This window comes from Hippopotamus amphibius, chromosome X (assembly GCF_030028045.1).
Source record: "Hippopotamus amphibius kiboko isolate mHipAmp2 chromosome X, mHipAmp2.hap2, whole genome shotgun sequence".
In the NCBI taxonomy this organism is placed as follows: Eukaryota; Metazoa; Chordata; class Mammalia; order Artiodactyla; family Hippopotamidae; genus Hippopotamus; species Hippopotamus amphibius.
Window position 1 is genome coordinate 42,556,925 of NC_080203.1, and position 14,849 is coordinate 42,571,773.

A 14,849-nucleotide genomic window follows, 5' to 3' on the forward strand; every position below is an offset into this window, starting at 1 on the left:
ACCCAAAGAGAAAGAATGCCATGCTAAAAATATGACTTGGTTAGTGTCAGTCCCACAGAAGCCCAGATTTTGGGAGCACTTAACTGTAGCATCCAGGTAGCCATCTTTTGTTTACTGTGGCTTGGAGCAGGAAGCTAGTACTACTTCCTTATATTTATACAGTTACTTTCTAATTTAAAATTATTGATATCTGTTACTTCATTTAATCCTCACAACAACCCCTTAAAGGAGAGGATATCTCCATTTTAACACTGAGCAAATGGAGGCTTGGAAAAGTAAAATAACTTGTCCAAAAGGGCATGCAGCCTCTAAATGAGAGCTGCTACTGGAAGTCTGCTCTTCACATTCCAAGATTCCATTACGATACACCCATCCAGAACCTTCTGAAGTTTTTCCAACTCCTGGATTCTATGGTCTGTCAAATTGTGGCCAGTCCTTACAGTGAACAACCAGTATGCCCACAGGATTCTGGCCCTGGCCCAGACTTCCAAACATCACTTCTTTCTTTTTCTATAAAGCATGAGCTATTTCGACACAAAGATGAACAAAATGCAAATAATACAAAAATAGAGCCAACAAGAGAAAACAGGGCAAGGAAAAATATAGTTCATAAGAAGTCTTTGACAATCATTTGGCACTCTGTCTTTAGAGCACTTCTAATTTAGGTTTAAGTAACAAGCTCTATGACACAATTGGGGAAATACACTCACAAGGAAGTGATACATCTCTAGTGTATTTACTTGATTAAGTCTATACAGTCTGATTTCTCATTCTAAAAGATTCAACAAAATATAAATGCATGAGTCTCCAGTGCTAGTGTTCATCAAATCACCAGGGATGAATGCTAACTATACAACTTTGATTATATCCAAGACTAATGCAAATTATCTTGAGAGGTGGGATCGAAGGCAAACTTTAAATGTTCAAGTCTGTGTCAATAAGAAAAGTGTAACTTACATTAAGACCAATGCTTTTTTTTTTTTTTTTTTAAAGCAGGGGGGAGACAAAAATACAGGCAAAAATCTAAGATGCCAGAAGATCCTAAGCAAGGGACATGATTACGAAGGATTTCTAAAAGATTTGCAGCACAGCATAAACCAATATTTAATGAAGCAGCCCTAGAATTTTAAAAATCCTTTAAAGGGAAATTTGAATATTTCCAATAACCCCTACCAAGCTTTTATAAAGAAAAGACATTTCTTTCAATATGGAGGTGCAACGTGGTTTTGTTAAGAAGCACAAACTGTATTTTTAGAACCTGAATAAAGCTCACTTTAAAAACTGACATCAGCACTCAAAATATTTCATGGTCACACTGACAGCAGGAGTTTCCAAGATGCATCGATTCCTCTAAAAACTGACATATGAGAACAAAATTAAGACCAAGTAGTTTATATTAAATATGTTTGGATAATATTATTTAGTTCAAACTTTTGGGTGCCCATATATGCTTTAACATTTAAAAACAATATACCCCAGTGTAAAGTGTAATTTATATTTTATTCCTTAAAAAACAGAACATCAAGAGTATATCTACTTTGTTACACAAATTATTTTGGACACTGTTTCAGTACCTCTCCACCATATCAGAATTCCCCCCTACCCTATAAATTCCAATAGCACATTGTTTCTACCTCTTATATTCTATAGTTGTATTATTCACATATTTTTTTCTCCTAGTAGATTGTGAGTAGGTGGAAGACTGGGCCTTAATCATTTTTTAAAATTTCCCATAATGCCTAGTAGTTGCTCAAAGAATAGCTTCTGAATTTAGAAAAACATTTTTTCATTATTTTCTCATCTAAGTTTTACTTATTAAAAGCCTCTATTCTATCAAATTTGGGAAAAGAAATGTTTAGAGAACATGCATTGGGCCCCTGCCATGAGTCAGGTTTAATCCTAAGCTATTACATGTGTCATCTTGTTTAAACATTAACAACCTTACGGAATATGTATTTTAATATCCAAATTTTATAGAGAAGAAAGGTTCTGAAGCTCGACTAAAGTCCAGGCAGCTGGTTAGTTGCAGAGCTTTGATTCAGTTCAAGCTCAGGTTCTATCTGGCTTTAAAGCTCATGATCTCTCCACTATAGTACACTGCCTCCATTGTGTAACAGCAGAGAAGCCTTTAAAGGGTTTCACATTCCTTGTGAAGAAGATAAATGAAAGAAATAAGGGAAAACCCCTCAAAGTCAGCTATCATCCAATCTTCAAATCCTTCTTCAGTTGGCTGCTTACTGTGATTTGGGGAACTCTTTTAAACCAGTATTTTATATCAATAGACTCTACCCACCTCCTCCCCAATCCTAAGAGATACCTGGTCTAAGAATATTTGGCATTTAGAGTAGAAGACTGATTCAAAGCATCTTGGTTGTTGGCCAGTTTTCTTAACAGAAGAAAACTCTATTCAAAAGCTGGGATGGTTCTAGTCACTGAAGAATTTCAGCTGTACAGTTTTTTTTGGTTCTGAGTAACACTTTAAGTGGACTGAAAATGAAGAGTCAGGTCAATTCTTATCCTATATTACAATGTTCAATTTTTAAATTACAATGAACCCAAAGATATTCTACCTAGTTCATCTGTGAATTTATATCAAATTAAGTAAAATAAATGTTTTAATCTGGTTATTAGTCAGCCTGGTTTTTGGTCCCAAGGCATTCAGCTTTTAGTTTAACTGAAACTCACATGAATAACACTAGGCACTAGTCAACCCTAATTACTTGATGGGGGTGGGGTGGGGCAGGGCGAGGTATGTAAAAGCAAGAAAAGAGGGTGGATATAAGCAAACTAGATTTTCCTGTTCTTAAGTCATCACTTTTTTCAAATAAAAATTTTCATAAAAATTTGGCTCAGAATTCATAAAACAGAATACTTAAAATCAAGAATTATAGTAAGGGGATTCTTTTACTCAGATATATTCCTGTGAACAAAATCAAAGCCCAAGTGATGTGGCTGTTTAGATATATGAGAACTGAAAGAAATCTATTTTTTCCCCAGCAAAAACCTATGCATCGAATCACTGTGTTGTATACCTGAAACTAATATAACATTGTATGTCAATTATACTTCAATTAAAAAAGATAAAGCCAAAAAAACCTATGTATAATATTTCAATGGGAGTATTCCTAAAGGAAAGAGGAGGTGCAAACTATAAAACAGCTTCCCATAAGTCTATGGAGCTACGGAAATAGGAGAACAGACCACTTGCATGAAGGTGGTCCCTGTGAACAGTGTGAGGAAATGCACTGTAAGGAAGAGCAGTGAGAAAAGGGTGAATTTTGTTCACATTCTGAAAGGATCCTTTTGTTACACCATTCACTTCTACTTTAAGAGCTAAGTTTGGTATACCCAATTAAATCAGAAAATAAGGCAGGAAAAAAAAAAAAGAAAATAAGGCAGGATAGACACATCCAGCAGAGAGGATGGTAGGAATTTGCAATTATCTCTTTAATGTTTTTAATATAAAATCAAATGTGAGTATTAAAGTCAAGATCTAGGGCCTTCCCTGGCAGCGCAGTGGTTAAGAATCCACCTGCCAACGCAGGGGACACGGGTTCAGTCCCTGGTCCAGGAAGATCCTACATGCTGTGGAGCAACTAAGCCCGTGCACCACAACTACTGAGCCTGCACTCTGGAACCTTTGAGCCACAACTACTGAACCCACGTGCCACAACTACTGAAGCTGATGTGCCTAGAGCCCGTGCTCCACAACAAGAGAAGCCACTGCACTGAGAAGCCTGTGCATGGCAACGAAGAGTAGCTCCCGTTCACCACAACTAGAGAAAGCCTGCAGGCAGCAACGAAGACCCAACGTAGCCAATAAATAAATAGATAAATTTATAAAATAAATAAAAATAAAAAAATAAAGTCAAGATCTATGTGGGAAAAAAAAGGCGAATTTAACCCAGGAGATAGGTTATGACTGAGATTATCATTTTTCAAAGAAAGACAATCAAAACCTTTATTAGAGTAAGTGAATATTAAAAAAAAAACACTGAGAGACCCATTGTAAGAGTTTCCTTTTGTTCAGTGAGAAAATCAGAGAAAGACTATAAAACTAGGTCCTACTCAGACAAGAATTTGTTTAATCTGCTCTTCTCATACAAGAGCCAAAGCAGTGGTTTTGTAAAGGGCTCTAAATCCCAAATTCAGGCAGGAACAGACACATACAAATGCACCCACTACAAATATGTATATATTGATAGCGGTGCAGTATGCAGACACCTGGTAAGTCTTCAAGTTAATTTCATATACTAGGAGAGCAGAGAAAATTTAATGTAACCAGAAATGTTTCAGATATTTTTAGTCACACTTTAAGTTCAAGGACAAATTTTAAGATATTAATGTAGCTAAGTTCTTCCTCATCTGAGACCACACAGGAGTGCTATCTCTTTGGCAGCAAACTACAAGGACATGTGAGACTTATCTCTGCCCAGGAAGCCAATTTGAGTCCCAGGATCTGAGGCTCAGATGGGGGACTGGTCACTAGATAATTCTGCTAGCAGTTGGCCATGCTGCTCCAAACTCAGGACCCCAACAATGAAACCAGGTGCACATTATTTATCTTGATTGTTGTGCCAAGCACCCACGACAAGCTGGTACAACATGGTCCATTGCTCCAACTGTGTATGACAAAATCATCAATCACTAACATAAAGAACATTTTGACTCATTTATCTTGTAACTGAAAGCCTGTACCGCTTAATCTCCCTCACCTATTTCTCTCCTCTCCCCACCCCCCTCACCTCTGGCAACCACCTGTTTGTTCTCTGTATCTATGACTCTGTTTCTATTTGGTTATGTTTGTTCATATTTTTGTTCTTTAGATTCCACATATAAATGAAATCATACAGTATTTGTCTTTCTCTGCCTGACATTTCACTTAGCATAATATCTTCTAGATCCACTCATAATCCACTCATGTTTTCGCAAATGGTTAAGATTTCATTCTTTTTTATAGCTGAGTAATATTCCATTTTATATGGGGAGATAAGGAGGTACAAATTTCAGTTACAAAATAAATGACTCACAGGTATGAAATGCACAGTGTGTAGAATATAATCAATAATTATGTAACATCTTTTTATGGTAACAAATGACAACTAGACAATCATGGTGATCATTTTGAAATGCAGAGAAATATCAAATCACTGTGTTACATACCAGGAACTAACATAGTGTTGCAGGTCAATTATATTTCAAAAACAAACAAACTTGGGACTTCCCTGGCAGTCCAATGGTTAAGACTCCGCACTTCTACTGCAGGGGGCATGGGTTCAATCTCTGGTCGGGAAACTAAGATCCCACATGCCGCGTGGCATGGGCAAGAAAAAAAAAAGAAAGAAAAGAAAAAAGAAAAACAAACTTATAGAAAAAGAGATGAGATTTGTGGCTACCAGAGGCAGATGGTGGGGGAAGGGGGAATTAGATGAAGGTAGTCAAAAGCTACAAACTTCCAATTGTAAGATAAGTAGGGATACAATGTACAACATGACAAGTATAATTAACACTTCTGTATATTATAAATGAAAGTTATTGAGAGAATAAATCCTGAGTTCTCATCACAAGGAAAAAAAATTTTTTTTCTATTTCTTTAACGTGTATCTATATGAGATGATGGATATTCCCTAAATCTATTGTGGTAATCATTTCAGGATGTATGTAAGTCAAATCATTTTGTTATACACCTTAAACTTACACAGTACTATATGTCAATTATATCTCAATAAAACTGGGAAAAACAGAAAAGCAAACAAAACAAACAAAATAAAACCACCTTGATGGTCCCATTCCCAGGGTTAGCCAAGGGCCAAGCATGGTTTCCTGCAAGACTTTCAAGGAGTAAGCAACTAGATTTACTGTGTCGTCTCTTTCCTTACAATCCACTGCCTCTCTCTCAATCATGGTCTTTTTAACAACAAAACAGTCATTCTGGGCTTTTACAATTAGTACAGCATTTATATATAAGGTAAGCAAGAACAACATAACCATATCTAATACTTGCAAAAGGCAATGAAGGATGAAAATAGGCTCAAAGAAATAATTCTTCCAATCTATAAGACCATTTAAAACATCTTTATGTGATGTACCAATTTAATTATCTGTTTACTTCCTTGATCTATGGCCACCTGAACTTTGTGATAAACTTGTACAGAGCTATTTAAAGTAATGAACTATATCATTCTTTCTCAGGCCAGTCACTCTCCACTGGAATCACATCCTGGGGAGGTTTTAGTTCAGTTTCCCAATACATTTGATTATCATGAGATTTGTTTATATAAGGCAGTTGAACCTTACCAACAATTCCAGTATTATACTATATCACAATATGGTTATGGTAGTTTCATTTGGTTACAAAAGAAATCAGGAAGTATCACAGAAGTATTTATTAAATCTTCCTAGAAGAATTGTTATTTGCCCACATACCAGATATTATTACGGACAAGTGTTATCACCAGTGGTGATGATTGTGTCATTTCTAGGTTCCACGTTAACTGAGGACAAAGCCAATCACTTGTCTCAACTCACACTATTATATAGTTTTCCTATTGACTGTTGTGCAGCAAGGCCATCTCCCTCCCATGGGGAATACATGGGTATCATTCAGTATTATTCCTATTCCTATAATTCATCTTATTTTAGTCCATCCTTTGGGAAAGGTTAGTCAAAGATCAGCAATGTATTTATCAGCCAGACTGCCCCTCTTATCAGAGCCAATTTTAGTACTATCTTGTTTAAATTTTAGCTATGAAATCATGACTACAGAAAGAGAAGGATGACTTTTGACAGTGCGGCCACAGTATTCTTTAGATTCTGGAGAAAACTGGTTAAGATAAAATTTTCTTTAAATGACAAAACCGGCTCTTTTTGCATATGCAATTAAAAACCGCTAGCTTGTTAAAATATCTTTTTCAGAATTCTGACCCTGAGAGAACAAAAATATGCCTAGGAGAAAGCTTGAAGTTAACACTTATCAGGCCCTTGAAATAGAATCACAGTCCACTTTGCCTGAGACTTCAGCCTTGGGTTACTTAGTAGAACTTCAATCCAAGGGAGAAGAAAAGGGGGCGGGGGGGACAACAGGCATTTTAAATTTCAAGCGGAAACTATGAGATCTCTGACTGTCTGGATATATGTGTATGTCTCAGTATGTGTCTTTGTCTTTGAATAACATTGCTGAGGTTAATTTGTAAATGAGCTCTATTTAATTGGCTTAAAGAAAAGCAAGCATTTACAAATCAAACAATGCTAAATACCGAGAAATTAAGCTGAATAAATTTCAGGGGAAAAAAAAAAAGATCAGCAATGTAAGTTACGATTTCACCCAGAAAATTTCCGTAAGGATCTGCATGTGTCTCAAAGATGCTCCTCTTGAACTTCCATAAGTAAAAATGGAAGGCCATTACCCCATGACTACTTGGGTCCCCATTTGAAGTAAAATAGTTAACAGACCCTGTTGTGTCAGAGTATGTGCTCTTTCCAAGTGTTGAGCGCTAACATACTCTAGCATTAGTTATTGGGTCTGTGTGACCACATTACTAAGTCTTTATCATCTTTCCAAGTGGATTCCCATTCTTTTCTCTGCTCTTGGAAGATGATTCCTACTAATCTGTCTATTTCAGAGAGTAAATTCTTTTCTCCTGAAAGACACTTTTCATTAAAAGTAAATTCAGCTTGTTGCATTATACCAAGGCCAGCTTCTATTTCACCTACAGCCCTCTTTTGTTTCACTGGCCAATGTTTAATCCAACACATACCTTGTTTCCACTGAGTACTGGCTGCTTGAATAAGATCAAGGTACATGCACTATATCCCAAAAATGCTGGGTGTCCCATGCCAGAGTCAAGTGTATAATGGTCACTCCCAAATTCAATTTAGTTTGAGCATGCCATAAGATTTTCCATAATCTCCTTGTCTTAGGTTAGAGTTGTTCCCAGTGAAGACAAGAATCTACCATATAATGCCTAATATGTTATTTCCATTCACAACCCATTGATATTTTTCATCTTGTTTAAAAGCTTTCCATCCACAAAAACAGGGATGATGTGTGTTCTTACACATCATACTTTGGCATGTCAGGCATACGACCACTATATGCTATCCATTACAATCGGGCATTTTGGTCATCAAAATTTATGGTTATACATTTATCAGTTTGCCTGACATTATCTACTACGTGTTGTAATGGTTCAGAGGGAAGACATTCCTGAATATTCTAATGAATTCCTAACATTCTAATGAAGGTAAATTTTCATAACTCAGTTTCAGTACTATTTCTACCAGTAAAATGGGGATAATGCACTCAGATATTTAGTGATAGTTATAACCATCATATGTATCAAGCTCTACGTTTTAAAAATAAACAGGAAGTCAGAAAAATTAAATAACATGTAAATAACATTTTAGCACTCTCAACTATACATAAGCAAAAGGGATTATCAGTCACATATTTAATCCTTTAGTCACCAAAGGATAAACAGATATAGACCACTAAGTAGTGAAAAATGCCCTCTCAGAAACCTTCTCTAAAAGGTGAGAAGTTTTAATGCTATTCTTAACCACTTATACAGAAGTTAATTTTCTTAAGATATATTATCAACTTGAAAATCACTTAAACGAGTGATGAGACTAGAGTTAAATATTCAATGGAGCTTGTGCAATACCAGACAGTTCTTTATAAACTATATTACTTGCTTATGGGGTTTAATGCCATAGTTAATAGATTTAATATAGTACTTGAAGTACAGAAATACATACCCCACCACAAATATGCACAAATCAAACACTCTTGTCATTGTAACTATAACCTTTGAATAGTTTGTCATACTGGATACCACGTTCTTTCCAACTTCAGAGATAAAATCAGTACAATATACAAATGCCAAATATTAACACAGTGTGAAACTATTGAATGGCCTGGCACAGGAATTTTAAACATCCTTTTGACCACTGCTAGTAACAGGCTGAACCTGCCACCAATGTGATAAGCTGCTTCTCTAAGAAGAAGTACAGAAGTCAATTAACTTTAAACATTGAGATAATCATCAGTCATTACCATATGCTGGTGCCTACATCTTTATGAATGGTTTATAATAAGATTTCAATTTTTCATCTGTTCCTAAATTTAATTAACTTTCTTGCCATATAGAAATCCTTGCTGCTCCCCTACTCTCAAATAATTGGGTTAATCTTTGCTTACTGCAGAAAGAGTGCATGAAGTGGCCAGAATTTCACTGCCTTTGGAGGAACTTCCCAGTACATATAAAATATAATCTTGCCCCCACTATATGATCAACTGAAAGCCTTAAATCCCTACTAATTATTCTGGAGGAGTGGCACACCACTCTGCTGTTGTATTGAGGATTCTTGAGAGGGAGAGGAGGTTACGAAATGATGGTGGCATGGACCAGGGTGGAAGCAATGGAAGTGGTGAGAAGTAATCAGAGTCTAGACATATAATGAAGGTAGAAACAACAGGACTTGCTGATGGAGGTTATATGGGAAGTGAAAGAAAGAGAAGAATAAAGAATTAACTCCAAGGTTTCTGGCCTGAGGTTAAGAGAAGTTCTTTTGAAAATGGAAGCAACAAATAGCATGTTTGGGTGTCTAAAGTAACAGAAGACAAGGCAGAGGATATCAGGTATAGACACAAATGCAGATAGATGAGTACATGTGATGGAAGCTTGTGGAAGTACTCTTGATTACTTCAGTTTTCTCAGTGGAATAAGATTCAAAATATAAGTTGAGAGTAAAGTTGGAGGAAGTGTTGGAGGTTTAAGGAGAAAGGAATATGTATGATTAGTCACCTAGGGAAGGAGAGGAAATGGCTAAGAAAACATGGCACAATTGTTGGGCAGCACTAAGCAAAGTCACTCTGAGTTTGTGATCATAAATTTAAAATGAGATTAGCCTATATAGATGCTAATGTTTTCCTGCTACTTCAGCTAAGCAAAGAACAGGCATAGGGTAGATGGGAAATAGGATTTAATCAGGATTGGGTTTTGACAGCAAGTATAACAGAGAGAAGGACCAAGGAAATTGAAGACATATGCATGGGAGTGGCTACGGAAGTTAAGCTGGGTAAGGAAGAGAAGTGAGGATATCAGGGGGATGAGGGGCACTTTAAAGGTGGTAGGATCAATGCCATACAACCAGAGGTACTTCCCTGTTTCATGATGCTTTGGTATTTTTGTTCTATTATTTCTATACTTTGTACCTGTTTATATATCAGTTGTTAAAATATGGGAGAGGACTTCCCTGGTGGTGCAGTGGTTAAGAATCCACCTGCCAATGCAGGGGGCACAGGTTCTATCCCTGATCCAGGAAGATCCCACATGCTACGGAGCAACTAAGCCCATGTGCCACAACTAGTGAGCCTGCACTCTATCTAGAGCCCGCGAGCCACAACTACTGAGCCCATGTGCCAAAACTACTGAAGCTCACGCACCTAGAGCCTGTGCTCCGAAACAAGAGAAGCCACTGCACTGAGCAGCCCGTGCATCGTAATGAAGACCCAACGCAGCCCCCCCCCGCAAAAAATAAATAAAAATAAAAAAGCAAAAAGAAAAACACTTTTTAAAAATATGGGAGAAATTATGAATATGGGACTCTGGAGCCTAGTACTATATTATGCACAATTAGATCTTTAAACTTGCCTACTCATGATATTCAGCTTAGTCTCTCTTCCCAGCCCTGCCCTCAAATGCAAATGCACACATGCACAGGCACACACTTACATGTAAAACAACAGTGGTTATGTTTGGGTGGTGACTACAGTTTTGTTGTTGTTATATGGAGTTTTGGGTGAAGGTTTTTTTCCCTTGTACTTTCTAGTTTCTAAATTTTCTATATTGTGTATGAAATGCTTTTGTAATTTAGAGAAAATATGTAAAAGAACATATGTATTTATACCCATATATACTTAAATGTTGGCTGTGCTCCCTAATGAGGTATTAGAAGACTTAACCAAGCAGGATTAAGGCCACAGACAAATTTCAGAAAATAAGAGATTTGAGAGGATAGAAGCTGACATACTTTTAAAAACTACCAGTTTTCACAAAACATATGCATGGATCATTGTCCACCAGGCGAAGTATATTAAAATGCACGACACTGAATCTACAATTAAGACTGTAAAATATTTTTAAATTGGAAGAAAGGACCATTACAAACCTGCTTCCTGCTTTGAGCTCTTGCATTCCGCAATCTTCGAGCAGAATAAAAGATAAAATAGCCCACAGTTGCTGCCGTAATAATAAAAAAGGACACAGAAACGAAGAAAATTGAATAGTGATTCACCCAAGGGCCATGTTTTTTCCCTACTTCAATGACCATTGTTACTTGTATGCCTCTTTGAATAGATTGTAGAATTTTTGTGCCTTTCAGATTGCCAATCATGATTGCAACAATGTCTCCTGCACCTGTAAAAGAAAAAGAATTCCGTTTTAGTTTGGTAAATCATTCTTAGAATAAAAATCCAATTGCTAAAATGATTTTAAATGACACTCTATGAGACAAAGGAAGGACACATTCATTCAATTAACATTTATTGGACACGCGCGTATGTAAGTTATAGGGAATATAAACACGCTAAGACTTGGTTACTGATCTTAAGGAACTCATAATTTAGTAAGGAAGCTATGATATATAACGAATACCTCCCCTCTCCTCAGGTTTGCCACCTATAATTCATAAGTATTGGGTTTGGGGCCCAATTTGCCTCTTATGTGAAGGCTTTCTTAAAGATAAGTAGTCACCTGGATGGTAGGGAATTCTCCTAGAGAATCTGAGATTTGGGAAAGGCAAAACTATTTAACTATATGTTTCCCAATTTATAAAGTGATAGACGATCTCATGAGTTCGCTACTAAAATGTATATGGATCTACATATCAGGATTAGTAATTTGAGGCAAATAATGATCACAAGCTCAAATGGACAACCTATATATATGTCCGTGTGTCATTTTTCTATATCCTCAAGAGTGATATAAAATTTGTCCAAGATGCTCTAAGGTTTTGCACGGACCTAATCAGGTTAGCAATGAATATAACATGTAAAACTGATAGAAATGTGTTTCTATTAAACCCCAACTAAAGTCAAGTCTGATATCAGACTAAACTTATTACTTAGTCTAATCGTTTATAAATGTTAGTCTAAAGGCTAAATCTCTATAACAGCTCCTGCTTTATTGGCTTTATAAACCTTGTGATAAAAAAAGGACAGACGTTATCTTTCCCAATAGTGTGAGAATGTTAGATTACTCTCACCATTCCAATGCCTATCATGGTTTATATTCCTTCTAGTTTAAATGACCTGAGACTAATTATCTTTAGGAAAAGGATAGAGTTCTTTGAATGTTAATAGTATTCACACTTTCAATGATGAAATCAAGAGTACAAACCGTAAATGGCAATGCATATAGCAGAATTATTATCCAAGTAATCCCTTAGATTTATGGCCCCCAGTGGCCAAAGTCTACAAGATCAAGATCCTCTCCTCACTTGAAGTTACTAATTCAAAAAATATATTCATAGGGTATTATTAAATATCCTTGAAGTTCCAAAAGACATTATTTTTACATATGATAGCCATTTAGTTAAACCCTTTTATATAACTTTGCTGACTCATTTATTACCATTATTCAGTTTGGTAACATTGACGATTCATTCTCTTCACTTCCCATTGCTTTTGAAGAAAATCTCAAAAGCAATGGGAAGTGAAGGAGGCTGAAATGTCTCCTGTTGCATCTCTTTCCTCTATCAGTATATAATGCAAATAGTCCTAAAAAACTGGCTATTTTGCAAGAGAGGCTCATTTTTCTCTTTAGTTGGGGGGCTTTAAATTTCTAGCTTTGGTACTAAAAGCCCAGAAATTATTTCAATTCATTTTTGTCATTATTTGGCTTTTCTCTAAAAGCCATCTGTCAGGAAAATTTCTGGTTATAAAATTTTGATTATTTATATAACCTAGCATTCATTTCTGATATTGTAACCTGCATAATCTTTGAAAGCATAGATCATTCTAAAAATGTTTGGAATATAAGATAATTTTAAAGATTTCTTTTTAAATCACAGATGTGTCTTTCTAAATGTTTTTGACTAATAGAAGTAACTTTTTATTCTTTTAGAAGATATGAGGTGGGTGGCAGGGGTGGATGCTCAGGAACATACTGGCCATTGTGGTCAAAAGGAGATTAAAAAACAAGGATAGTCAAGAAATGTACATTGTCTACACATAAGGAACAATGCTGTGCTTCAATCGCCCCAATTCATATTCATATATGCTATATGAGGTCCAACTATCTATTGAATTAGCTTTCTAATCATATAAAAGACCTATTTCTAAGCGTTATTATATATCTCCTCCTCCCTACACCCTTGCAACTACTTAAAAATAGTTCCACTGTTCCCAATCACAGTTAATGGCATCACAACCCTCTGGTCACCAGGTTTAGTAACCTCAGAATCAGTCAGTCATGTAGATAATACTTCCTTAGCATCTCCCATTATCAGATCCTCTGTTCCATTCCTGCTGCCCTATAATATAGGCCTTCATAATTTCCTTGCCTGAACTACTTCAGTCACCTCCTAACTGGTCACTCTAACTTCAGTTTCCCCCCTTCCTTAAAGTTTCATCAGCATTTACCTTCCTGGTTGACTTTTGCCATCACTTGGTTGGATCATGCCTCTTCCCTGCTCAAAAGTCTTTAGTGGCTCCTTATTACTCATTAAATTTCTGACTTCTTGTTCTAGCATTTAAAGCCTTATATAATCTGGTCCCAAGCCAGCTTTTCCAGTTTGATGTATCTCCACTACACCCCTCTTCTCATGAACACTTAGATCCAGCCACATGGGATTGGCTAGTGTCATTCACATTTCATAACTTTCCTTTTGCTCATTCTGCTCTCTTAGCTTAAAATGCTGTACATATGCTCTGACATTCCCCCTTCCTTTTCTGCCTGTCTGTGTATTACTCAAGTCCCAGCTCAAATGTTGCCTCCTATGTTATTTTCCTGAGTTCAAGTGAGAATGTAAATATTCCCTTCTTTGTTCCTCTGTCACTCGGTTTTTATCCTCTAGCTACTACTTCATTTTCCTTTGCATTTCAATTGGCATGCCACACTCCCTCTCTACATTAAGAACATTTTAAGGGCAGAGACTGTCTTTTAATTAACCACAGTAACGCTTTCCTTTATCTGGTATTGTCAGGGAATTAGGTATTCCATATAAGTAAAGTTCCCAAGTAAAAAGTTTTACCCAAATACTTTTTTTTAAAAGATTTTTTTGATGTGGACCATTTTTAAAGTCTTTATTGAATTTGTTACAATATTGCTTTTGTTTTATATTTTGGTTTTTTGGTCAGGAGGCATGTGGGATCTTAGCTTCCCGACTAGGGATGCAATTTGCACCCCCTGCATTGGAAGGCGAAGTCTTAACCACTGGACTGCCAGGGAAGTCCCCTATACAAATATTTAATGTCAACAATTTTGAATGGACATTTAAAGAAGTCATCCATACTGCCCTATTTTCCTAAGTAGGATATACTGATTATGATTTACTATTGATAGTGGATCATCTTTGTAAGCCATTATTTAATACAATAGTTAGGTTATTTGTCCCCAAAGTGTTATGATTTTTCACCAAAGTCACAAATTTGGGGAGCTGGAATGGACCTTAGAGATCATCCAGTCTGACTCATTTTTGAGCTTTCACTTTGAGTAATTTTCTTTGCAGGAGAGAGGTTGTCACTTATTGCTTCTAGCAGCATCTCTCCCCTCTTTCTAATTTTATACATCTAATCTACTATCAGCTCTGGAAAGTCAATCAAGCTTGGATCTAAACAAAGAGTA

General features: G+C 36.3%; 1 protein-coding gene across 2 annotated transcripts in view; it reads right to left on the reverse strand.

Moving 5' to 3' along the window:
- The window catches only part of RNF128 (ring finger protein 128), a 95,650-nt gene that overhangs the window by 28,829 nt on the left and 51,972 nt on the right, over nt 1–14,849 (reverse strand). For both annotated transcript variants that reach the window (XM_057719302.1, XM_057719301.1), the window contains exon 2: nt 11,173–11,420. In XM_057719302.1, the coding sequence (XP_057575285.1) occupies nt 11,173–11,420 (248 nt within the window). The remainder of the gene's footprint in view (nt 1–11,172; nt 11,421–14,849) is intronic.